The sequence below is a fragment of the Phycodurus eques genome, chromosome 19 (assembly GCF_024500275.1).
Source record: "Phycodurus eques isolate BA_2022a chromosome 19, UOR_Pequ_1.1, whole genome shotgun sequence".
NCBI lineage: Eukaryota > Metazoa > Chordata > Actinopteri > Syngnathiformes > Syngnathidae > Phycodurus > Phycodurus eques.
The window spans coordinates 11472902-11500751 of record NC_084543.1 but is presented as its reverse complement, the minus strand read 5'-3'; the positions used below and the strand labels follow the sequence as shown (position 1 = coordinate 11500751).

Below are 27850 nucleotides of genomic sequence, written 5' to 3'. Positions count from 1 at the left end.
AATCTCATACATTTCAAACATTTCACAGAATTCATAGTTGACAAACGACCGTCAAAAACATCAAAGGCAAGTTAGATATTCTTTCAAATCCCGTTAATAAACTGAATTATATATTTTTCCGTATTTTGAATGTGCAGCATGCTACGGTTTTTACTCACTGAGAATTGTGTGCTATTTTGTTTCATGAAATTACTGAGTCATACTTTAGTTTTTGAATAATTTGTGTTTTATTTTTATGTTTGGTGTTTAAGTCGTTGGAACAAAATAAGTGTAACGTTGGTGAAATGTAGTTATTTATTACAGAGTTCTGAACCAGTTGAACATGTTTATTCTCAATACGGTTAGCATTCAGTGAAACTTCAGGTTCATGACTGAGTATAATATTGTAGAGTATAAAAATTTTTTTTTATGAGAACCATACAAATAAAAACTTGTTAGTCTTTTTACAGTTGGAGGCGACATAAAACATCCAAGTGAGTCTTGTTGATGGTGAGCTTCCCAGTGGAGTCGTGCGAACAAATCTACAGTTAACACCAAAACAACAGGGTAAGCTGTCAACTGAATGGGAGAGATAATCTATCAACACGAAAGAGAGTCCACCGTTAGACTACAAAACATCTGTAGATCAGACTTGACTTTTATATGAATCATCAGATATTGTCTGCGCGAGCTTTATAATGCAACAGTTTGGGAGACTTAGTAGTGTTGTTTTACCAATTTAACCTCATTTGTCTCGTAAAAAAACTGAATAATACAGTTACTAAATAACAAGTGAGGACACATTTGAGCCATAGTTCAAGTCAAATTGTGCACATCTTGTCTTGAAAACCTCAATGCTTGGATTGTTCCTTGATTCCATTTCCAATCCATCTTGCAATAGTCTGTGCATGCCGTGCTTTAAATCATCCATTTTGAGTGTTGATTGAAATGATGTCCGGGGATGGTGATTTGTAAAATTAATGAAATGAAATGATTTACTGGGATCTGTACCACTTATAAAAACATTTCCATGGCAAAGCGTTTAACATTTTTGACCAGCTACAATGGGGCTTTTATGAGAAGTGATGGACAGATACGGTTGTGGGATTTACAGCTGCTGGTTTACCTGCTCATCCTCTGAGATTCATTAGGTCAAAGACAGGATAAAGAGAGGCCTGGGGAGGAAGAGTTAAGGGTGAAGAGGAGGGAGGGTAAAGGGATTGCAAAGGAAAGGAGGAAAAGAACCACTTGGATTCCTTTTTTAAAGCCTTGATCTAGTTGTTAAAGAAAATAGCTGGGAGGGCAGTGAAGGGTGGCCACTACATTCTTTGAACTGCTCCACTTTGATAAGATGGAGTATCATAGGCTTTTTTATGTTTATTATTTGGGCATGGACACTTCAGTGGAAACCTTAGAGCTCCACATTCTTCTGTCTGTTTTTCTTGGATCATTGTCCTTCTATTACATATTTCTACGGTGTATGATGATTTGTCCAGGGTACCGCTCATCCAGTGTCAGCTGGTGAAGGATCAAGCTGCAACTCATCCTGCACACAATGGATGGAAGGATCATTTAATTAAGTGATGGATAGAAGACCCTGAGTCTTGAGTGCTTCAACTACATTTTGTTGTCTGCAGGGACCTAGTTTAGTTCAGCTTATGTTCACTAGATACTTGATTGAGCCTGAAATAAAGGTGGTAACTTGTCCTCAAAATTCAGTATCGTTCACCACTTTCTTTCTGACTGATACCGAAGCACCACATTTTATTTAATCAAATCTGCTTTCAGGTTTTTGAGTTATATGAATAACAAACAAACCTGCGAATGCAGAAAAAAACAAAACCTACAACTACTTAACATCTAATAAACCAAGTTTCCCTTAAACTTTGTGTGGGGAGGTTGACATTGGCCAAGCAAGAAACCATTGGAAAAGATCCAGAAAGCCTCTCCAGGATTCTTTTTACCTTCATCGTTTAACCTTGTTAAAACAGAAAATGCCAGACATTACAGCCCTCCGCACGAAATAAATGATTGCCCGTGGTAGAGGGCCGCATTCTACTATCTATTACACTTCGATTATCCATCTGTCTATTTTCAGGTAAAATGAGAAGAAATTACAGTCAGTAAATTAATCTAAAATCAAGAAATGATTATTTTTTTTTTTTTTAGCTTTACGTTGTTCCATATCTAGCCACTAAAGCCTCTCGAAGCTGGCTAGCTTTGGCGTTAATGTGATAAAATGGAAATGAGGCAAAAAAGGCAGTTTTTTTTCTCTGTTATGAAATATTTTATATATTTTATTTGTAATATTCTTTGGCTTTGCGACTGCTGATTCCTTCTTTGGAGAAGCTTCACTATCTGTGAATATTTTCGTCAAACTTGTCTCTACTAATGGGTCATAGCGGAATGGTTTGAATGAGGAAACGGCACCCATGAGGAAAACAGCAGTGGGTTGATTGAGGGCATGTCGGGACAGGGTAGGTGTTGTAAAACTTGTCTGGGCCCGATGCAGTCTTGCTGTATGTTTCGCAACGGAGGGTCCCAGTGTGGTGCGTTTAAGCTGGAGATGAAGGAAACTGTTTGCCAAAAAAAAAAGGAAGAAATAAATTTTTATCATCCATCCTCTGGGCGCAGACAGGTTGGATTTATAACACGTGTGAGTTGCATATCGTGTATGCTCTTATTTGTTGGATGCTCCTGCAACCTACATGACAAGATGATTATTGCCTTCACAATTCATTCCACATCCACGAGGGACATCCATGAGATGTTTTCTTCATCTTGGGCAGCTCGGAGACCCAGAACCTTTAACAGGAACCCTCGGAGGAATATTCTCAACTATGTTCTGCCTACTTTGCACAAGTTTGTACACTGTGCGGGTCGAGTTCACAGACCCCTCCTATTGTAAAACAACAGCTACAATCTGATTTATTTCTTTAACATTTTCACATGCAAACCTGGGTGGCCCGCTGCATCAAGATTCACACAGTAAAGTTGCAATGGACTGTGTTTTAACCATTAACACACAAACTTCTGTGTCCACATTCAGAGATTCCTGACCTCTTGTGGAGGATCAACTCTAATCTCACACTTAATCGTTGTATCAAGGGGCCTTCTTGGGTCTGTAGCTGTGTACTTCATGTGTGGCTTACTCTCCACAATGTATGATTTTTGTCAATCATGCAGTAAATTTACACGGCATTAAAAAAAAATTTGTTATTGGATTACTTTGACATGCAAACGCCAACCAAAATCTGATCAAATCGAAGTTCTCGTAGCTCGACTGCTGTTTGTGGATAACGTGGTTCTGATGGCTTTGTTTCTATGTAAAGCAGTTGGAATGAGAACCAGCTACTCTGAATCTGAGGCCATGATTCTCACTTGGAAAAGAGTGCTTTGCACCCTTTGATTTGGGGTTGCAATCCTGACTTTGGTGGAGGAATTTAAGCATCGTGGGATCTTGTTCGCGAGTGACAGAAGGAAAGATGTGTCAATCCCAATCACTGTTGATGCTGCACTGGTGAAATCAACTGGGGAGTTAGTGTAGCATCAACAGTGATGTGGACACGATATTGGACTGTCATGGTGAAGACCTCACCTATGGTCATGAGCAGACAGAAAGGACAAGGTTTCAGATACAAGTGGCGGAAAATTATTTTCTCTGCTGAACTCACCCTCAGAGATTAGTAGTTTGGTCATCTGGGAGGAGCTCAAGAGTCGAGCCGGTGCTTCTTCCCGTGGAGAGGAGCCAGTTGAGATTGCATCTATTCCGGATGCTCCTGGTCACCTCCCTGGTGAGGTGTTCTGGGCAATTCCAACTGGGAGGAGGCCATTGGAGCGGAACTAGGACACACTGGAGGAACTATCTCACAGTTGGCCTCAGTATCCTCTCAGGGTAATTGGGAAGGTGGCCACAGACAAAGAAAACTGCTGTCATTACGACTCCCAAATAATGAGGGGAAGATAAATGGATGGGATAGCTAAGATCATTTATTGTATGTTGCTCCACCTCAAGCTTTGGCTCAAAAGAAGAATACAAGAAGTGTTGCATGCCAAATGCAGCTTCGAGTGGTCTTGTCCGCATTCATACAGCCCAAATGGTAAAGTAATAGAAGAGACAGTGTACAGCAGGTATGACATTTGCATAGCTATTTCACTGTGCAAATATACATTTGCTAAAGTAGTAGCTTGTGTACCTTCTCCATGATGTAAAAGAATCAGCAAACCTGAAAAAGCCCAATGGTTAGAGTCTGAAAGGGAGCAAAGTACCACTTTGCAGAAGTAGGCAGACACAGTTAATTCAATTCCCGTCATGTTCACATATTTTTGGACATCAAGTGGTAGATACATTAGTAGCTTCTATCATGTAAACATTGAGAATTGCTTGATTATAAGGTTTTGTAGTAATTTATTCCTCTGACACGGTCTGAGTAAAATCCTTTTTTGCTGTGAATATTTTTAATGTCACCTTACATTCAAAAATAAAATGTTTATAGTACTGTAGAAACATCGTCATTCTGCTTTTATCATTATTGTAAAGTTTTTCTACAGTACATCTGCTGTATGTATCATTCCTCCTTCCGATGTGAAAATCTCTTCCCTAACCTTTGAAGCAGGAGCACAGATGATTTACAACTACAGTGGCAGTATAGCTCAGACCTCAAACAAGGCTCAACAATATTCCCCAGAATTCTGGATGCAGTTCTTTATAGTGACAAAAGTTAATCAATACATCTTTGGCCATTCATTAAAAAAAAAAAAAAAAGTAGAAATAGTACAAGTACAAACGTGGACAAAATTGTTGGCGCCCTTCTGTTAAAGAAAACACTCGATGGTCACTAAAATAACATGTTGGACTTTGTTCACTTTGTGTGTGTTGAATCTGTGTCGGGTACTGACAGACAGTCTGAGCTCAGTTGGAGGTCATGTGACCGCCAACAAGATAATGACCCAAAACATACAGTGGGTACGGAAAGTTTTCAGACCCCTAAAATGTTCACTCTTTGTTATATTGCATCCATTTGCTAAAATTATTTAAATCAATTTTTTTCCAGATTAATGTACACACAACACCCCATATTGACAGAAAAAAATGGAGTTGTTGAAAATTTTGCTGATTTATTAAAAACGAAAAACTGGAATATCACACAGCCATAAGTATTCAGACCCTTTCTCAGTATTTAGTAGAAGCACCCTTTTGAGCTAATACAGCCATGAGTCTTTTTGGGAATGATGCAACATGTTTTGCAGACCTGGATTTGGGGATCATCTGCCATTCCTCCTTGCAGATCCTCTCCAGTTCTGTCAGGTTGGATGGTGAACGTTGGTGGACAGCCATTTTCAGGTCTTTCCAGAGATGCTCAATTGGGTTAAAGTCAGGGCTCTGGCTGGGCCATTCAAAAACAGTCACAGAGTTGCTCTGAAGCCACTCCTTCTGTATTTTAGTTGTGTGCTTAGGGTCATTGTCTTTTTAGAAGGTGAACCTTTGGCACAGTCTGAGGTTCTGAGCACTCTGGAGAAGATTTTCGTCCAGGATACCCATGTACCTGGCCGGATTCACCTTTTCTTTGATTGCAACCAGTCGTCCTGTCCCTGCAGCTGAAAAAAAAAAAACACAGCATAATGCTGCCACCACCATGCTTCACTGTTGGGACTGTATTGGACAGGTGATGAGCAGTGCCTGCTTTTCTCCACACATGCCACTTAGAATTAGGGCCAACAATAGGCCAACAATTTCTATCTTTGTCTCATCAGACCATCACCAGATCATCTCACCATCTTGGAGTCCTTCAGGTTTTTTTTTTTTTTTTAGCAAACTCCATGCGGGCTTTCATGTGTCTTGCACTGAGGATAGGGCCACTCTGCCATAAAGCCCCGACTGGTGGAGGGCTGCAGTGATGGTTGACTTTCTAGAACTTTCTCCCATCTCCCAATGGCATCTCTGGAGCTCAGCCACAGTGATCTTTGGGTTCTTCTTTACCTCCCTCACCAAGGCTCTTCTCTCCCGATAACTTAGTTTGGCTGGACGGCCAGCTCTAGGAAGGGTTCTGGTCGTCCCAAACGTCTTCCATTTCAGGATTATGGAGGCCACTGTGCTCTTAAGAACCTAAAGTGAATATTTTTTCTAACCATGGCCAGATCTGTGCTTTGCCACAATTCTGTCTCTGAGTTCTTCAGGCAGTTCCTTTGACCTCGTGATTCTCATTTGCTGTGACATTCATGTGAGCTGTAAGGTCTTACATAGACAGGGGTGTGGCTTTCCTAATCAAGTCCAATCAGTATAATCAAATACAGCTGGACTCCAATGAAGGTGTAGAACCATTTTAAGGATGATCAGAAGAAATGGAGAGCACTCGAGCTAAATCTATGAGTGTCACAGCAAAGGGTCTGAATACTTATGGCCGTGTGATTTTTCAGTTTTTCTTTTTTATTAAATTTAAGGGGGTCTAAAAACTTTCCGTTGCCAATGTACATCTTAAAAACAACAACAAAAATAACAACAAACACAAGATGAGGAGTGGGCAAAAATACCTGTTGAGAAGTCTCTTTGAGAGTTACAGATATTGTTAGATCTGAGGCAATTACTGGCCAAAGAACGTTGTGCAACAGATTATCAAGGGTTCCATGATTTTTGTTCGGTCCTTGTTTCATTATTATTTGTTTTTAATAATTCTGTTGGACTACAATTGAAAATCAATGCCTGAATCAGATACTTTTCAGGAAATTTTTCATCTATTATTACTTTTGTCAGTTATTTCAACGAGCATTGTGGAGTTTTCTTCTTTAACGGAAGGGTACCAATATTATTAATGAGTCTTGGTCTGTTTGCATTTGAGTTTAATGTGCACTGGAGGAATGAAACTGCATTAGTGTATATCGTTACCAGATGCGAAGGTAAGGGTGTGACTGACTAAGGGTGTTTCCGAGATTATATTAATCCATTTTTTTACTGCCACGTTGTCTTGTATTGGTGGACGTTTTTGTTTTCTTCCAAAAAGCAAACCAAAGCCATTTAACTTCTCTGATAAAGGGATAACTGAGAATTACTGGGGCGCACTAATATGATGACTTATTTTTAACGGGATTTTGTGCAGTTGGAATTCCAACATGGCCTTTTTTCTTGACGAACGTTTTTTTTACTCAAATGTTGACGAAGCTATCTTTCGCCTCCATTTCGTTAAGTATTATAAGTATCATATTCCTGTTGTCAAATGAGCAAATCTTTTACAGTCTATTCCACCTGAAGAACTAGCCTGGGGCTCCATGTTCATCTCATCAGGCTGTTTTGCTTTCCTAATGCAGTGGACTCGTTTAATGATCATTTCCGTAGAAAAAGCTGTAGATTTTGTCCCTCGAGTTTGTCAACCAGCCTCCTCTTGGGAGGACCTCCCACACTAAACTTTGCTGACACATGATGGCTTCACTACGAAGACCAATCTACACATGGATATAAAAGCCCTCATCAACCTCTATCCATTCATTTGTCATATTGAACTTGTATTAACTTCTGATTACTTCCTCTTCAATGACGTCCCCTCGTTTACCTTTCCAAGCTTCACTGCATCAGTGGCTCACTTAGATAGGTGCTTTTCTCCCTAGAAATGCTCAATTACTGTTGGTTTCATTATTAGATACTTCTGGTCAGGATGTAATTATACTAGGAATATCCGTTTTCAGTCGCCACTAATAGGATATTTATGGATTTCCCTTAAATAGGACTGGAGTACTTTTTCCTTCCTTTAAGTGATGCTTGGCACTGGAGCCCTGGTGATGGATTCAAGGTCCATCACAAAAACATGGTTTGTTTTCAATCATGGCAGTCCACTTAATGTATCAGCACCATCGCTTTAAATGTGGGACTAGCCGAATGAGAGGGGACATAGAAGCGGGAAAATGGCCTGATGCGTGCACCCAGCATCCATTGCTGTCTCTCGACTGGAGCGTGCGTCACAGTAGCTGCAATGGAAAAAGTGAACAATGACTTGTAATGCTGAGCGAGGCCTTTGAGGCCTGCCAAAGTGCATCATTGTGCCCATTTGTCTGGGTGGTGTTTCACGCAGCGCTAGCATTACAGCAATCACGTTTATCCATGACCTCGTGTTGTCAAAAACACCCACCGACTTTTATGGCTATGCTCTAATTCTCATTATGTCAAATCTTTTTGCTTACAGTTAGGGACGCAGCTAAACCAGACAGGATTATATCCTGATTTTGTTCTTTGTGAACATCGTCCTGAGGTTTCAGGTTGAAGATCTTGACACTGAGAATTATTAAAATGATGGTTTGTTCGTCAGAGTTACTTCTTCAAGGCTCCATAAAAGACAGGTATTGTTGACTAATAATGGTGATGTTTTGGGTTATTTTATTATTATTTAAGTTTATTAGGTGAGTATTAATTATGAATGACTTCAACACACACTAGTGTCATGGTTTTTTTTTTATACAGGCACATAATATAACCGTTACAGGGTCAGTTTATTACATTCATTTACATTTTTTTTAATCGCACAAGGAAACTTACATAAAAAAAATCTAAAAGATTGACTGGCGTCAGACCGCAACTTCTCCACCGAAACCGTAAAAGTAAAAATACATAATTCAACAATCACCAGCGTTTTCCAGTTCTTCCATTGCCCATGCACCACACCTCCAAAAGTACTAGTTTAATGTTTGTTTGTGTATCCTGGTTCATGGAGGGCGGCGTAAGATGTACGAATGTGGACGGACAACGCCCTTGGAGAATATTCAGTCGAATGTTGAAAAGTGTAAATGAATTCCTCTGTTCGCACCTTTTCATCAAGATGTGCACCAAATTTTGATGGGTTCTTCTGGACTATGTCTTGGTACTCAACCAAGGTTTGTGGGAAAGACTAATTAGCTAACTAAATCTCTCACTGCCCACAATAGTTTACTGTAATAGTGTACAAATTCTACGAGAAAATGATCCGACATTATGACGAAATTTTATACTCAAGTCCCCCCTGTTACGTCAAAAGGGAACGCTGAGTGAAAATCTGCCCATACTCCACCATTCCCTCATCAGTCATCACCACGTGCAGTGACCTAAGCAGAGGCTGCACAGGTCAAGAACGCGCTGTCCATTTCTGTTTCTCCGCTCATGAATAAACAGAGGCCAGTGTTTGGGTGTGCATGTCCTTCAGGGCGATTACACACACAAAAAAAACACATGCGCACACTCACACAGCCTTGGGCCGTCTCCACTGGCATAATTAGAAACATTTGGGATCATTTGCAAACGGAGCACCAGTTGTGATGGGATCCAGATGCACTACTGGGTTTCACCGAAATACAGGAACCCTTATTTTATTACTCGCTCCTCCTCCCCCAGGGAAGCGTGTGTGTGTATCTGTGGTGCCCAAATTGACTTGATAGTTATTTAGTGTTTTCCTTAAAAAAATAAAAAAATAAACAGAGGGCGGGGGGAGGGGGGGGGGATCATCCACATTGAAGTCAAATTCTGGTTTACATTATTATTTTAAAGAGAAAACAGTAGCTTCCTCAAACAAAACCTTAAACATTTAAAAATGTTAAATACCGTTCCTGGCTCAGTTTATTACACACACACACACACACACACACACACACACACACGCGCGCGCTAATGTGTGTGCGTGCGTGCGTGCGTGCGTGCGTGCGTGCCTGTGTGCAAGGAAAAGCCACAGTATGGTGCAAAGAAGCTCAATTATCCTTCAAACACCAGAATGGCTGCATCTTCTAAGTGTATAGTCCAGTTTCCTTTACTATCGGTAACCTACTGGCAAGTAGGAGAAATAACGTTGAACCGTAGCAGAAAAAAAGAAAAAAAAAGGGGGACTATTTGACTGACTATTGACTGACTATTTGTAGCACAAGTCTGCCACCTTGTGGTAGATGCTTTATAACGTTTCCCACCAACCCAGTTTGCTCCATTTGAATAAAGATATTTCATGTTTTATGTATTGCTGGTTATCACTTAGACCATAAATATTTAAGAGGGACCCAACAGATTTATCATAAGGACTGAGAATTCAAGTATGCTAAAAATATATACAAATACTATATGTATTGATACAGTTAGTACTCAGTTCCTCACCTTTGCTTTGCTTCTTCTCTCCACAAACAAACTACTGACACCCATGTTTCACCTGCAGTCAGTTCATCTGGTTCTTTAGTATACTGGAAAAATGAAATAAGATCTTGAACTGCTGTGCCATAATTCCTCAATCACGCAAAAAAAAAAAAAAAAGAGCATCCCTCTGAACTACTGGACGTCACCTATTTCCACACCTAGAAACATCTGGTTAACTCATTAGTTAAACCTAGAGAATGTAACTCCAGCTGTATGTTCATAATGTCAGGTCGCACAGTACTGACCTGCTCTCGTTTAGCAGAAGAATATTCGTATCTCGGTTCTGTCTGATCAGGAAGCAAAGCAGTGCTTCCACGTGTTCTTGGTTGCTGCAGTGTGACACGTGACTTGCTCATGTTCCTGTAAGCTGTTGGATGGATGGAAGGATCCCTGACGAAAACACAAGGTGAGAAACTAAACCGAGTGCCAATGCGCATTTCCACAAGGAAGTGTGTGTAAATACCTGTTGAAGGCCTACAGAGAGTCAACCGGACCTCAGGGGCTGACGTCTTGAACAGCTTCAGTACGTTCTACAAAAATATATATTGGAGATAATGAACAACACCCCAAATATGAGTTGTAAAATGTTGGAGATGTAATGTTGTAGTTGAAAGGAGTTCAGTTAGAAGTGAACTTGTGAATTTAAACCCCTTAATCCACATACTGGATAAGACAGCTCCTTGAGTGAGTGGCCGTTGATGGCCAAAAGCACATCTCCCTCATTGATCTTGCCACTCAATTGGGCCGGCTGGCCGGGGAAAAGCTGCTTTATCAGGATCAGGCTGCCAAAGTCCGGAACGGGCGGGTCCAGCTCACACATAACGAATCTGAAGCCCAGACCTTTGGCGCTCCTAGTCAGAGTCACTTCCTGTGTATTTTCTAAGTGGTTTCGGTGAGGGACAGTCGAGATGCAGGGAAGAGGAGAGAATAACAGCCAATTCTTGTTAGTGCATCATATTTAACATGACTCCACATCCAAATGAGATGTGGAGCGACATTTACCTTGAGTGTGCTATAGTTGAGAGTGTGACTTTCGGGGAAGCACTAACCCAAGCAGCATCAGGAGAGTGGCTGCACTGGCATGTACATTATAAATCAATGATTCCCAACCAGAGAGATCATCGGGCACGCCGTGGCAAATTATCCAATTTCATTGAATTTGTCTGAAAATTATTTACTAATTACAAATATATATTTATTTGTCTATTTATGCCAGTGACATATAGTGGCAATATGCTAGCTATACAAACCCAATTCCAATGAAGTTGGGACCTTGTGTAAAGCGTAAATAAAAACAGAATAGAGTGATTTGCCTTTTCAACCTATATTCTATTGAATACGCTACTAAGACAAAAAGCTTAGTGTTCAAATAGATATAAACTATTGTTTTTTGCAAATACTTATTTTGAATTTGATGCCTCCAACACATTCCAAAAAAGCTGGGCCAGGGGCATGTTTACCACTGTGTTACATCACATTTCCTTTTAACAACACTCAATAAGGATTTGGGAACTGGGTCCACTGTTGAAGCTTTGTAGGTAGAATTCTTTCCCGTTCTTGTTTGATGTGCTTCAGTTGCTCAAGAGTCCGGGGTCTCCATTGTCATATTTTGCGCTATTTTGCAGCGGAACAGTGGACGACTTGTTAGCACGTCTGCCTCACAGTTCTGAGGACCCGGGTTCAAATCCGGCCTCAGCTGTGTGGAGTTTGCATGTTCTCCCCGTGCCTGCATGGGTTTTCTCCGGGTTCTCCGGTTTCCTCCCACATCTGAAAAACATGCATGGTAGGTTAACTGTAGACTCTAGGTGTGACATTTGAGTGTGAATGGTTGTTTCTTTATATGTGCCCTGCGATTGGTTCAGGGTGTACCCCGCCTATCGCTCGAAGATAGCTGAGATAGGCTCCAGCACGCCTGCGACCCTAATGACGATAAGCAGAACGGAAGATGAATGAATGAATGAATGCGCCACACACTTTCAATGGTAGACAGGTATGGACTGCTGGCAGGCCAGTCTAGTACTTGCACTCTTTTACTACAAAACCTCACTGTTGTAACGTGCAGAATCTGGCTTGGCATTGTCTTGCTGAAATAACCAGGGACATCCCTGAAAAAGACGTTGCTTGGATGGCAGCATATGTTGCTTCAAAACCTGTATGTACCTTTCAGCGTTAATGGTGCCTACACAGATGTGCAAGTTACCCATGCCATGGGGACTAACACACCGCCATACCATCACAGATGCTGGCTTTTGAACTTTGCGCTGATAACAATTCAGACGGTCCCTTTCCTCTCTGGCCCAGAGGACACGATGTCCATGAAATCCAAAAACAATGTGAAATGTGGACTCGTCAGACCACAGTACACTTTTCCACTTTGCGTTAACCCATCTCAGATAAGCTCGAGCCCAGAAAAGCCGGCATTTCTGGATGTTTTTGATATATGTCTTTCGCTTTGCATAGTACAGTTTGAACTTGCATTTGCAGATGTAGTAACAAACTGTGTTAACTGACAATGGTTTTCTGAAGTGTTCCTGAGCCCACAGAGCAATATACACACATACACAATGATGCTGGTTTTTAATGCAGTGCCGAATCAGAGACTGAAGGTCAAGGGCATTCAATGTTGGTTTTCAGCCTTGCCGCTTACATGCAGAGATTTCGCCAGATTCTCTGTATCTTGTCATGATATTGTGGACCGCAGATGATGAAATTCCTAGATTCCTTGCAATTAATTCTTAAACTGTTGGACTATTTGCTCACGCAGTTTTTCACATTGTGGTGAACCTCGCCCAATACTTGCTTGTGAACAACCAAGTCTATTGGGCATGCTCCTTTAATACCCAATCATGACACGCACCTGTTTCCAATTAGCCTGTTCATCTTTAGAATGTTCCAAACAGGTGTTTTTTGTGTGCATTTCTCAACATTCCCAGTGTTTTGTTGCCCCTGTTACAGCTTTTTTGGAATGTGTTGCAGGCATCAAAATGATGAAATATTAAACAAATTATAAGAATTAAAATTAATCAATCTGAACATTAAATATCTTGTCTTTGTACCGGCATGGTGAACGACTGGTTAGCACATCTGCCTCACAGTTCTGGAGACCGGGGTTCAATTCCCAGCCCTGCCTGTGTGGAGTTTGCATGTTCTCCCCGTGCCTGGGTGAGTTTTCTCCGAGTAGGTTGATTGAAGACTCTAAATTGGCCGTAGGTGTGAATGTGAGTCCGAATGGTTGTTTGTTTCTATGTGACCTGCGATTGGCTGGCGACCGGTTCAAGCTGTACCCAGCCTCCTGCCCGAAGATAGCTGGGATAGGCTCCAGCAGCCCGCGACCCTAGTGAGGCTAAGCGGTAAAGAAAATGGATAGATTGATGGATCTTGTCTTTGTAGTGTAGTCAATTGAATATAGGTTGAAAAATATTTGCAAATCATTGTATTGTGTTTTTATTTGTGTTTGACGCCAAGTCCCATCTTAAATGGAATTGGGGTTTATACAGATTTTTTTATATAATGCTACAATTTGCCACATATGTACAGTGTTAAGAAAGCTTGAAAACTGATCTTGAAAGGTCATAAAAATTATAGTTGGAAAATGTAGTTTAAGCATATAAACTTAGAGTAAATAGTCTGCATGTGCTACAGTAGCTGTAATGGTACTATGTGAGGATATGCCTTTCATCTGTTCATGCACATAAAATCATTTCAACGTCATCAAATGTTTTTTTCAACTACCACTGTTCCCCTAAAATCTAACTTTAAACATGTTTGTTTTTAGCAAGGATTTGGTAGGCTAACTAGCTATTAAGCATTCTCATGAATTTCAGAGGTAGTGCTGCATTTCTGCACTAGTTAAGATAAGACGTGTTGTTAAAGTTTTTCAAGCACATTTTGCTTCTTTGATGTGATATTTTTGTGTTGTTACTATATGATATAAAATATGACATGTTTACTTTCTTGCAGTTATACATGTTGTATTTACATGTATTACGCCACCCAATGCCTACTATGGCTTTGATAACAAAAAAGTAAATGTATTATAATGAATTATGTGTATTATACAATTAGTTTATTTGTAAATTTGTAATATTAATATTATTATTATTATTATTATAATTTAGTATTAATATTACACATTTACTTTATTTGTTACTTAATACACCGTTTGCATTGGTTTAGATAATACACATACATACAGTTAATATTAAATTACAATTTCAGAGTAAATAAATTATTACTTGCATGTCCTCCCAGCTTTTGGAGACAACAATGAAAACAGAGAATACAAAAAATATCACTCCATCAATAAGCAGGTGACAGATTAAGAACTGCACTGGCAACGGGAGTATTATTATGTTTTTTTGTTTCCGCACAACCCGTTGATTTCTTAGAAAATGGTCTACTCTCTGTGTTAAGCAGGAGGGATGGCAGACCCAAGGATAAGGGAGGCCAGAGATTAGGAAGGTCAGGTTTAGAAAGGAAGATCAGGAAGCGTAAGTATGTGAAAGGTCATCTTCATGCAGTCAGATAAGTTTGCTATTAAACCACTCACCTTAGTGACTAATGGCTCTCTCACGATTCTATCTTAAGTAAATTTACATTCATTCGTCCAGTCAAATACCTTGCAAGTAACATACCGTGAACATACCGTCAGTAACAAAGTTGTAGTCTCTTGGCCAGTCACAGAATATGTGGGAAGGTGTGCTAATGGATGAGGAGCTGTTGGTCCTGAGCTGCCTCGTAGCTCCATCGACGCTATGATTGGGTTCACTGGTGTCGGTGTAGGTGCACAGAGAAACCCTGGGAAAGCTCATGGGCACACTCTCCACAGCCAAAGTCACCATCTTGTTAGTAGGAGTGGAGACGCAAAGGTGGGAGAGTTTTCATCAGCATCTCCTTCAACTGTAGAATGATCATTCGAATTGTGCAATTTACCTCCCCAGTTTTGCACAGACACTCCACAGCCTGCTCATAGGTGACACCTTGAAAACTAATCCCATCAACCTCTAATATCCTATCACCTTGGAACAGAAAACAAAAGAAGCACATTCATATTTTTACTGTTCTTATGTTGTTACCTGTTTTGGTACTTTGTCACAGATATTTGTAATATTTTAGCTATCAGTTGAATTCCTGGTCTGTTAGTATGTATGTGTGTGCGTGCATTCATGCATGCATGTGTGCGTGCGTACGTGTCGGCTAACTGCCAAAGATTCTAAATATATTGAATCACATTGGTTGCACGACTATCGTCTAAAGAAACATTTACATTACAACAAGCTGGTGAAACCAGGAATGATTTTTTTTTTTTAAATGTTTGACGAACAAACGCCAACGTCGTCAAAACAAACCCCGTTCCCATAATGTAGATGTGCAAAAATGACTGAAATCACAACTGCATGAGCGCCAACTTTTTAAGTGTTTGCTTTTTTTAGGCTGCAAAATTGCTGTTATGAAATGTCCAAAACAAGTTGTTGTAAACGGCCCACGATATACCAAATCTTAGCAACCCATTCTTTTTAATCAGATATTTCTCTTTTCTTTTATTCCCATTTAACACTGTTGCTGATTTGTTACCAGTTGAAAAAAAAAAATACAGCGATTTATTATTATTATGTGTTCATACTAGTTCTATGTGTGTCCATCAGTTTTACGTTGTGCCTTTGATGGGTTTTACTATTTTACCTGAATGTAACATGTCACATAACTTTATTTGAGGATGCATTTGCTATACCTGCTCTGATTACTTAGATTTACCTGCGTGTATTCGCCCGTCTCTCTCAGCGGACCCTCCTGGAACAAGCCTCTTGATGTAGATTCCGCCATTGGGAACGTTAGTGTTGACACCACCCTGAATGACAGCATTTTGCCTTGCATTAATGCTATACAAATAAATAATTATAAAAAGAATACTCTAACATTGAAAGTTGGATGAAACAGCTTTGCAGTAACAACAAGAGCAGCTTTTCTGTCTGTAATCCTAGCAGACCACAAATGTTAGTGAGATTGATTCAAGCAGACAGTGTGACCCAGTCATGTGGATGACTCGTGCTCCTTTCCTTACCTAGACTAAAGGTAGCTCGCTAGACTGCACGTGGATGAACTATTATTGTATTTTGTGTATAGTCATTGATGTCAAACTCTTCTATAGTCATTTCCTGAAAACAGTATATATATTTTTTTGCATTATATTTTCACTTTCAGGCAGAAAGTCAGTACTATGACTCACAAGTAGTCACAAAACACTTTTCAAACTCACAGTGATGCTGATGCCCAAACTTCCTGCTACCTTCTTGAGCTTCACAGTGCTCTCCTCCGACCTCACACAGTTCAGACAGGAAGAAAGGGAGCAGCCGTCCTTAAAATGACACACAAATGTTGCACCTGTCTGTCAAATACTGTACAATTGCAGTACTTCTATGAAAATGTCGGTCAGAGTTACAGATAGCTTAAAGGTATTACACATATCCATGTTTTCATACACCTCCCCTCCAAAGGGTTACATTTGGTATGAAAATGTAAACATTTGTGGTTGCTATCAAAAGGTAAATACTATTAGTAAGACTATGAGACAAGAGATGATCATTTCAGCTTTTATTTCCAGGCATTTTCATCTGGATCTGATGCACAATTTAGAAGACAGCACCTTTTGTTGAAAGTCACCATTTTTAATGTAAACAAATGCATAGAAAAAAGTGACTGACATCTGTTTTGTTGCTCAGGTTATTATATAGTTTATTCAAACAATAAATAAAGCTAAATGTCTATGCTCAGTTTCAGATTTGGGTTTTGCCTATAAAGACTACATTTTTACTAGTTTGATGTATAACCAACATTGAAACTAGAGATGTCTACGGGTGAATAACAAGCAATTATGAATCTGAGAACATTGGTCATAGCCATTATAACAATTTGGAAGAAGAGGAAAAACGCTGAATAATTAGACCAAGGAAAACAAAAGATGTTGACAATAGAAAAAATATTTTAAAACAACTGTTGGTGACATCATCAACAATCTCCAGACAACAGCAGTGAAGGTCAAGAACAATCAAAGTTAAATACAAATGCTACACTAGAAGATGCCAACCACTCATTAGAAAGAAAAATAGGAAGGCTAGGCTGGAATTTTCTGAAAAGTACAAGCTTAAAGGTTAAAGTTTGGAGAAAGAAATGAGCTGCTCATTATCCCAAACATACAAGCTCCTCTGTGAAATAGTGGAGGTAATGATATGGGCTTGCATTCCTTCTTCTGGAGAGCTGGCCTACTAATCTTCACTGATGGTAAAACACATGATGGCAACAACCACCGAGAGGTCTACAGAAAGAAAGATGCAACCAAACTGATTTGGAGATCTTGGAGCAAGAAAACAAAACACATTCCAAAGCAACAGGAATTCATCGGGGGAGAACAGATGGAAGGTTTTAGACTGCCCAAGTCAATCTTCAGACTTAAACCCTATTGAGCAAGCATTTTACTTGCTAAAGAAGAGATTGAATTGAGTAACCCCAGAAAACAACTGAAAAAGGCAACAATGAATTCCTGGAAAAGCATCACTGAAGAACAATGTGGAAGAAATACCAGTGGATTCCAGGCATATTGCAAATAATTTACGACGCAATGTTTTGTTTCAAATAATGTATGTATGTATTAAGTTGTGTATCAGATACAGTAAATAGAGTACCCAGGGGAAAAAAAGCTCAAACCCAAATGGTATGAGTCCACAGCAAAAATAAAGAAATTGACCCAAACTTAACTTAGGAGGGGAGTGTATAGTATGAATGCTTAAAATGTTGCTCTACCTGCGCGTTTAGGATGCGGACTTCCTGGGGAGGATGTAGTCTGGAGCTGGTCTTTGGCTCCATCATGACTGAGACAATCTCATCCAAGCTGTCATTTCCTGACTGTCCATATGCCATCAGTGTGGATTGCGATTCATAATTCCTCAACGCTGAAGGCCGCATAGTGTTTGGAGTTTGGGGGGCTGAAAATAAAAACACATTCATGTTTGTTATAAAGTTATTTCAGAAGATAAGTGGAAAAAAATAGATTTTATTCTTCCATGTGAATGCCTTGATACATATCTCTTAAATGTAATTGAGTAAATCCTGAATTAATGTACTGTAAGTACAGTGTGCTGACAACGCACGAATAAAACACAACGCACGACTTGCATATGTGCGCGCGCGCACACACACACACACACACACAGCACCTTTTGGCTGGGAGATAATGAGCTGCACCTCCTCCGGGCTGCTCTGCATGACCTCCGCTGCCTCGCTGAAAGTGGCGCCCTCCAAGCTGATATGGTTCAGAGAGATCAGGCGACCGCCTAAGGAAAAAGGTCACTATAATTTTGTTTTCTACCAAAAGCATATTACACAAAATACAGCCTTCATAATAAACACGCTATTATGCTCTACGACCCAAAACAATCATACAGAAATATCAGAAATCACATTAAAACATGTTTTTCATCGCATCACAAGGCCCACTGTAGTCTAGAGAGGCTTGAGGCTTAACTTCAATCACTCCATATCAACCACCATTATCATTACTAGTTCTCATTTTTGCTGCATTTAATCGGAGGTCACTGTTTTTGTTGTTAAGTAGCGTCAGCTGACGTTTTTTTTTCTTGCTATAGGAAACGATTCAGGTGGTCTTTTCTCATTTTGGGGGGTGCTGCCGCGTATATCAAAGCAGTCAAAAATATTTTAGGGTTGACTGGAAAAACATTTGAAAATAATTTGACAGACTTGGATTGTTTACCTGGTCGTATACGTCCATCCTTATCAGCAGGTCCCCCAAGCACTACAGATGCAATAAAAATGCCCAGGTCATAACGTCCCACTGTGTCCTCTCCCACAATCATGATGCCTATATGAACACAGTTTTGGTTTGACAAGAGTGACAGAGCTTTCGATCTACATAGTTACCTTTACTATATTTGTGAATGATGTGAACACTTCCAATCTTTAAATATAAAGTAAGGATTTTCCAAGTGCTTGAAAAAAAAACGGAAGTTGATACTCAGTCCAGTCATAACCATAGTAATACGGTGGGTGGTGGTTATTCATATTTCTGTTGGGGTGGCCTCCAGGGCCTGCACCCCCCTTTGGGTGTCAGGCCACGGGGAGATGCCCCCCTTGCGGGTGGTAGGGGCCAGGCCCACCCTTCCTCCATGCCACAACTCCGTACAACAGTTGACTAACATGCATATGTTTCATAGACACATTATAGGCTTGAATTGCTTATGCTGGGACATCAAACAATAACACAGGCTGAATTAAGATATCAACTCACAGGTTCTTCACAGTGGTTTAGACACTATAAAAGCATTCCGCCACACCACTCATCAGTAGCACTGCCTTGTTCATTTCTTACATCCTGTCCTGTCCTGCCCTTTTCTGTCCTCTCTCATCTTGTTCTAGTGGTTAGTTGTTGCATGTCCTCACTGGGTGTCCCCCGATCCACAAATAAGAACACTATTTGACTTTGTAACATTGCTTGTAGTCAAATATTTAGACTGTCTAACTATTGTTCTGCTGAGTTTTGCACCACTATTCCCTTTGTCCGTTCTATCCTTCTGTCTGTCCACTAAAAACCTTTTCTGTCCTGCTGCATTTTCAATAAACAGAATGATTAAAAAAAAAAAAGAAGGATAAGCAGAGGAAGTATTTCAAACTCCCGTTCCACAGCGTAACTGTTCCAAGCACAAACGGCATCCAGACCCACCATTCTGCATGGCTGCAGCTGAACAGAACAGGTAAAAAATAAGTAAATAAATTATATATATGTCCTTATATATGTGGAGTTTTCATGTTCTCCCCGTGCCTGCGTGGGGTTTCTCCAGGCACTCCGGTTTCCTCCCACATCCCAGAAACATGCATGGTAGGTTAATTGACGACTCTAAATTGCCCGTAGGTGTGAACGCGAGTGCGACTGGTTGTTTGTTTGTATGTGCCCTGCGATTGGCTGGCAACCAGTTCAGGGTGTACCCCACCTCCTGCCCGATGATAGCTGGGATAGGCTCCAGCACGCCCTCGGCGACCCTATTGAGGAGACGCGGCTCAGAAAATGGAATACATTTTCTGAGCCGCGTCTCCTCACTAGGGTCCCGGGCATATATATATATATATATATATATATATCAGAAAGGGGTAAGGCAAAGATGATATCTCCATTGGGAATTGTATTTCTCGAGGAATCTTACCGAGCCCAAGCTTCGGGTCTTTCTTTAGAGAAACGCATATGACCTCTCTCTCTGACGATGGCTTAGTTGGAGTTTCTGTGGGACACAGAAATACACACTCAGGCAAATACTGTTGTAATAACTAAAGTAGATTTGACTAACTGAAAGCTACCATACGTGTTGGTTGTACCTCTGGCTGCTGGTGAGCTGTAAGGGACTTTGGATGCACTTCTCTGAGAACGTGCTGGAGAACCTATGCCAGTGCTGTCGCACTGACTGCTGGAGCATGTGCTGCAAATGACACATTTAATAATTGCACTGCATTCAAACACAGTCCTTAGCATACAAAATAGGTTGGAGTTACAGGACATACAAACTGTAGGAGAAGGGGCAAAACAGTCTTCTTTGGGGAGCGGAATAAAAAGGGATTATTATGTACCTTACCTTTTTTCATAAAGGCCCTGGCGCTGCTGTTTAAAGCGGGCCTCAATCCTGGCAGCAACATCCTCACAAAGCCTTGTAAGGGACTCGTGTTGAGGAGTGGTCAGACCACTGTTATCTTGCGGCGTCTCAGAACCCATGATGGACTTGAACCGGTTGTTTTGAGTCCGGCAAGCTGTTGCATATTGAGGAGTAGTCTCATCTACAGACAAATACAACTAAATTATCCACCAAATTCCAGTATAGAGTTTGATTTCTACGATCATGTTTGCTGTCTCTGGACTAAAAAGAAATAGAAGGTATCATAGAAATGCACTTTGAAGTGAAATGTGATGTTCATAAACTGACCTGAGACCATGATGTGACTGAGCTGACGAGAATTCATTTCATTGTTGAACTTGTGCTGGGATGAACAGAGGTTACACAGGTATTTGGCTATCTTTGACGTCTCTGTGATGAAGATGTGTTTCTTCTTACTGGCCCGGCACTCTATTACAAATCTATGCCTCTAGAAGAATATTAAGGACATTTTTTTTTACAGAATTAGTTAATAAATTGGAAGTTAAATTTAACATTTTTGTGTGGTAGTCATCGGTTTGATTTTTTTTTTAGGTTAACCATTCTACTCACATTGGAGGAGATAGTTGCTGTCTCCCTCCAATGAAATGTCTGTCTGGTGCTTCGGCAGCCATCTTTCACCTCATAAACAATAACGCCTTTGGCACAAACTCCAAGAATAATTTCTCCTTCTACAGGCTTTTTTTCACGTGTAACACGGTGGAACAAGACACCGTATTCAGGCAGCTGCAGACACACCTGCATGATCAGTACCAAAGTCTGTTGTTGAGTAAAATCAATTACAGTATGTGTGTATCAAAATGAAGGATTTCTAATTTAAAAAAATTGCTACCTTGAGAAACTCAAGTTCTGACTCATCTGAGAGCATCTGGGCATTGTTAGTATGGAGCCGTTGCAGTTCTCCAAGAATATAAGGCAAGGCACGTTTCTCTATCACACTTTTGGGGACATATTGATCAGGGCGACAGTAGTTTCTACCATACACCTGAAACAGCAACATTAGTTTTTATCTTTTTAATTTAATTATCCAATTGAAATGCATCTAATGTACAGTATGTGTCCTTTTCACAACTTCACATTCAAGCCAATTTTTCTTCAAACCTCAGGCATCCAGTCTCCGTACTCTGTTTGCAAGGCTAGAGCTCCGAGGTACAGAGAAGTCTCCTCATGGCAGGACAATCTGTCATCCAATAGGTCTTTTCTGAGTTGGAGGTAGTACTGGTGGTGGGTCTGCTTGTGCCTGATAGGATGAGACTCCGGATCACTTCTGGTCATTTGTAACAAATGAGAATTTGGGGGGCGGTTGGGGAGCAAAAATACTTACAAAATTGTCGAAATGTCATTGACAAAGAATTTGACCCTGAAGAAAAGGGCAAAGGTGGTTGAAGGCACTTTCTTCCAGGTATCCGGAGCAACTTTGGAAATCTTGGTATCGTTGTCCACAAAGAAAAACTCGTTATCTGACGAAAGAGAGGCAGAGAAAAGGAGACTTGTGTCGACGCATCTTTTGAGTTATTACGCTATTTATTGAGACACAGCAGATACAGCAACTGAATTGTCATATCCTTCAATTTATGACTGTAGGTGCAATTGTTTATTTACCATCAATGTAAGCAAGGCCGAAGTAAAAGTGCTCCACCAGGTTGGCGTGAGCGACAATCATATCAAACACGTCTCCGCCTCTGGATTTCACCTTCACATTTGATGGCTATGGTCTGACCGTTTGGCATCACCACAGTCAGCTCTCTCTGCGTGGTAGGGGATTTCCCTTTTTTTGACTACACCAATGAAGAAACACAATGAATAATGAAATGAAAGAAGAAGACTAAAGCGTGATGGGCGGTACAAACTTATGATCAATATAACGGCCCTGTTGAGAATTGAGCAGATGCTACAATAGAAGCAGTTTTATCACAATTCAACAACATTACTTAAATAAATAAAAACTAATCAACGGCAATGAAGACTTTGTAATGGAATGTATGTTTTGACTCCCAGTTTGGTTTAATTAAGAGACAAGACAGGTTGTCTTTGTGGTTCTTCTACGTGATGGTTTGATATATTGGTTGGGACCGATTGGTTCCTTCAATCACTATCCAAATTAAGACCAAAGCTTTTTCAAATGGTCACTATACACTTTATGAGATGGATGAATGTCAGGTTCATCAAAATAATCAGTTGCACAACATCTTATGATACCTTAGCTACTTCAAAAAAATGTGTAAAGGTCACTTGACGGGAATGAATTCCTTTGGGTTCTCACCAAAATGGATCCAGGCAGCTCTAAAACAACCACCGGCTCATCCGACATTCTAATAAATTCTGGACCCATGTCCTACAACAGAGAACATCGATTAGATTAGACAACCTTTATTAGTCCCACAATGGAGAAATTGGCAAATACACATATAAAATCATTCCCCAACCATGAACCCAGAAAATAAGTAATTTATCTCCACTTTACTTATTTTGCACATGCAATAGCAATTTTCCTTACCTTCATTTTTTTCTCATTCAGACTCATTGTCGACTCAAACTGTGCGAGAAATCTAGAGTTAGCATGTCGACCGCCATCCAGGTATGGGCTACAGACAGTGCGATTGAACTGCTGCCAGCTCCCGTTACTCTCAGTGCGTCGGCATCGCGAGGGGATCCTAGGCGGGAATGACTTCATCATTCTCTTAAATCTCTACTCACCATAGCTTCAGCGCTTGTTTGAAATATGTGAAATGAGATGAGTCACATCATTTCATACCCTGTGGACTCAGGTGTGTATGATGCTCCTGAGAATGTTCTGGAGATCTTTTTTTTTGTTACCCATGTCGAGTTACAAAATGACCGCCCTGAAATACATTCCAGGATTGAGTAAGGTATATACATTCTGTATTTTTACTCTAACCTAGTGAGTATTCTTACTGTGTAATTTGTCTCTGATGACCTGACTGCGATCATTCAGCAGGGATCCATTTTCTGTCACTGGCACAGGATCAACCTTTCACAAGGAAGTTAGTCTTTTCCATGAGAACAAGTGGAAACCAACATAATCAAATCAATGTGTGGTTCATTGTCCACTAACCGAGTTTCTGTAGATGCCTTCCACCAGATGCTTGACAAGCCGCTCGGCTGGAGGAAGCATGAAGGTCTTGCGGTGAAGCTCGCAGGTCTCTAGTACTGTCATCAGGTCCATCCGCCTCAATACCGTGTCCTCGCACATGCTCAAGAGTAAACCCTCCAGCTCTGCACTAAGCTGGACAGGCTAGAGGAGGACACATCAATAACACTTGTTGAGACAAGGTTGGAGAATTTTCACCAGTTGTTATTAATTGGATTGACGACACTTGAAGGAGCACAGTACCTGGTTTTGAGGTAGCTGATAATCCACGCACCAGTAAAAAGTCATGCCCAGTGAGTACACAAGTGTCTGTGGGAATGCAGGGACAGAAAAGACACCTTGTTATTCCAAGTTTGCTCATCCAAGGATCCGGCCATCCATTTACTACTGCCTATCATGTTCAGGGTTGTGGGGGCCCTCTGCTAACGCCGGGCACAAGACAGACTACACCTTGTATTGGTCGCTAGTCAATTGTAGGACAAACATATGGACTGACAACCATTCAACCCCACATTCACACCTGCAGTCTCTGAGTGGGGAATTGATCCTTCGTAGATTGTATGTATATACTATCAGTGACCTCATAAAATGATAAGGTTTGAAAAAGTGAGCGAATTTGTCATGAAGTTGAGGGAATTGCACTGAAGAAGTGACTTTCGACTTCTGGCTCATTGCACGTCACTCGTATTATTTGTTTGGCAGTTTTCACACCAGATGCTACCACACTGAACTGTTTCAAAATGACTCATACTTTATGTGGGAATTGATAATAGCTGTATTATTACCAACTGTGAGTCTAAATCCTTTCGGTCTAACTTTGATATTGTCCAGTAACCCCAGAAAGTTTGAAGTGTCATTGAAAATAGCTCTTGGCTGAACAATACTTATGAGCTACCTACCCTACCCTGGACATTTGCTCCTTTAGATACTGGTGGTGTTTCTTGCTTTTAATAGAAAAGTAGCCCCCTTGTAAATGTAAAAATAACTGGAAATAGTATGGTAGGGCTGAGAAGGAACATGCCCTGATTTGACCTTTGGTCTCGACTAGTTCCGTTTTACAACCTTTTCAGCTGTGGTTCTTGTGGAGGCAGTGTGATCCTGAAGAACTTCAGGAGCCACGAAGGAGGCCACATCATCATTTCGCCCACAGCTCTTAAAGGCCATATTCCCATTAGCGGACAGTAGCACTGAGCCTGGGCTGAGCACACTGCACATGTTGCCAGAACCTAAACACAACACGCAGCAGAGACGGTAAGGGATAACAGGTAGAATGGATCATTTGTAGTAGCAAGAGGCTAATTACCTTTCTTGGAAACATCCAGTAAGGCCTCAGTGGTTACAAGCAGCAGACACCAGACCTCAACCTCATCTAGTGGTGAACCCCTGGCCTCTAGCACCTCTGCCAGGGTCACAAAAGTTCCCATCCTTATGGAAAACAGAGTTGCATGTTAGCATTTTCTCAAAATATCTGCCAATAATCAATTTCTAACAAACAAACAAACAAGATTTTCATCTAAATAACAGAAAGTGAAGATGTTGGTTACAAAACAGTTGCTTTTTCAATGAAGGGGGAAAAATAAATAAAAAAAATCACATCTTTTACCACAGTCCAAAAACATGTTCAAGTATGTAGGTATTAGCGTCATTGAAGTCTAATTCCACATGGGTGATACTTTGAGTCTGAATGCTTTTCTTTCACTGTGTGATTGAATGTAGATCTGTTTTGGGTTTGTCCTGCTCCTTTCCCTATAAATCAGCCCTGGCCTCCAGAATATTCTCCTTAACATTCCATGAGAATGCATGACCAACCTCACATTTTTATAGATTTCTCATTACTGCATTCACATTGTTTGGTTAAATTCTTGAATAAATGCATCCACCTTTCGAAGGGAATTTAGTAAGTGTGTATGCCATTTCTTCTGTGTCTGTGTGAGGAAAACAAAACAAAACAAAACAAAACAGCTAAAACAATACAGCATTCTAATGTTGATCACAAAAAGATGCAACACCAGTTCTAATATAATAATTTAAAAATATATATATTATTTGTTATGCACCAGAGTGGAGCTAGATTTTTTTTATTTTTAGTGGTCTTTTAATCATGTCAAGATGTGCTAACTATATGTTTACATGTAATATGGCTTACCTTATTCCCTTTAATTTCACTTAGACATCCACCTTGTGAATCTAGTCCTTCCTCTTACACGTCCCCTGCTACCATGTCATCCGCCTGTCCTTTGTCGCCAGATCCCCATCTGCCATGGCAGCTTGTTACCCATCATCATCGTCATAATTTCCTCATGACAGATCAATTGTCTCTGCAGAGACCAAAGACCACAGATATCATTTCCTCTGCGCTCACAACTAGTGACGTGTTGATTCTGTGTTTTCCGTCATTTTCTACTATTTTTAGACCGGGCACATAAGCGCATAATTGGATTTGCCGGACAAGCTAATGGCAGCGGGACAAGTGAAGGGCCAATCCAATGGAGGCAGTACTGTGTTAATGAGTCATTTCAACCACAATAGTCTGTCCCTGTCAGTTTAGCTCACTTTCTCTTGTTGTCTTTGAACAGTTCACCATTATATGAGATGAGTCAGAAAAGTTCCAAGATTGATGTAACAAAAGATGTAATTCAAATGGGAGGTTGCTCCGGCATGGCGATGATCCTCTTGGCTAGGAACTGTTGGATGCTCAGTGCATTGTGAGGTTGTCAAGGTGAAGCAGCCTGGAGTTGTTCTGCCGCAACTCTCGCCTCTTCTCTCGCATTACACGAAGCAAATGCCACAGGGTGGTTTTGTAGACGTTCTGGTTGATTGTATGGCCCACACTGAAGGGGAAAGCTTGTAGTCTGTAGTTTGGGTTTGAAATATATTTTTTTGTGACGCCAGTCCTGGAATTTTTCTGACACACTTCGTCATTCTGGAAAAAAGTAGAAAGAAAGAAAATGCACATAAAAAATGGTGCATAATTTTTTAAAACAGTGAATCATTAAATACTATATATATATATATATATATATATATATATATATGTGTGTGTGTGTGTGTGTGTAAACACGATCAAAACATTGAATATTGTCATCTTTGATGGCTCTGTGGTGACATCTTGTGTTAAGAAAAGACATTGTAGATGTTCAAACTTCCCACCGTGTGCTGTGACGTCACGGTCCTCTTCGGCATTCACCCGAGCCAGGAGAATTATGTGATTCGACCTGTTTTGTGAAATGCGGAATTAAGTAGGTTGCCCATATACCAGATTGGCTGCAAAGGAATTGCTACAAAGTATTAAAAAGTGACAGTTTGATTTGTGGAATTTGTCCCATTACTTTTGGTGCCTTAAAAAGTTGGACTAGGCATATATAAAAACTGTTGGAATTCCTACACCGTTCGACTGATTTGGATGTAAATACCTTCAAATAAAAGATGTAAATCTGCAGTTAAAACACATCTTGTTTGTTCAATCTCAAGTCAATCGTGGTGGTGTTTAGAGCCAAACATATGAGAAAAGTGTCGATGTCCCAATATTTATCGACCTGACTGCATTTGAAGGGCTGCTTTTTAATTTCACGAGTCATATTATTATAATACGCAGTAGCTACTTACTTTGGGTACAATTGCCAGTCATAAAACAGAAGAGGCCTACTGTAATAGCTTTGTGTTCAACTAATCAGGCCCAGATTTCACACTAAGACCATTTGGGGTTAGACTGAGCCGAAATCATCTTTATTTCATTATATGTACTGAAAAAAAATGGTGTTTTATTTTCTAATGTAAAATATGTGCCTTAGCGCAATAAAGGTTGCGAAATACTAAGTAAAATATTCATCCATCCATCCATTTTACGTAACGCTTATCCTCACTAGAATATCTTCTTTTATGTTCGAACTACCAAGTTTATTCGTGTTTTATAATTAGGAAAAG

General features: G+C 40.3%; 1 protein-coding gene across 1 annotated transcript; it reads right to left on the bottom strand.

Annotated features, from left to right (window-relative positions):
• Nucleotides 1-312: 312 nt before the first annotated feature.
• Nucleotides 313-26377, bottom strand: frmpd2 (FERM and PDZ domain containing 2). The gene is given in 31 exon segments (XM_061706002.1): nt 313-1525; nt 3654-10155; nt 10354-10498; nt 10572-10638; nt 10773-10987; nt 14754-14949; nt 15041-15126; nt 15863-15956; nt 16365-16463; nt 17906-18087; nt 18319-18435; nt 18873-18980; nt 20317-20391; nt 20486-20586; nt 20740-20938; nt 21085-21244; nt 21367-21552; nt 21647-21799; nt 21916-22054; nt 22139-22274; nt 22417-22507; nt 22509-22592; nt 23078-23149; nt 23312-23468; nt 23570-23657; nt 23731-23806; nt 23891-24070; nt 24170-24235; nt 24989-25152; nt 25230-25351; nt 26073-26377. Coding segments are annotated over 28 exon segments (3450 nt in total). The 5' UTR covers nt 25351; nt 26073-26377; the 3' UTR covers nt 313-1525; nt 3654-10155; nt 10354-10460.
• Nucleotides 26378-27850: the final 1473 nt, after the last annotated feature.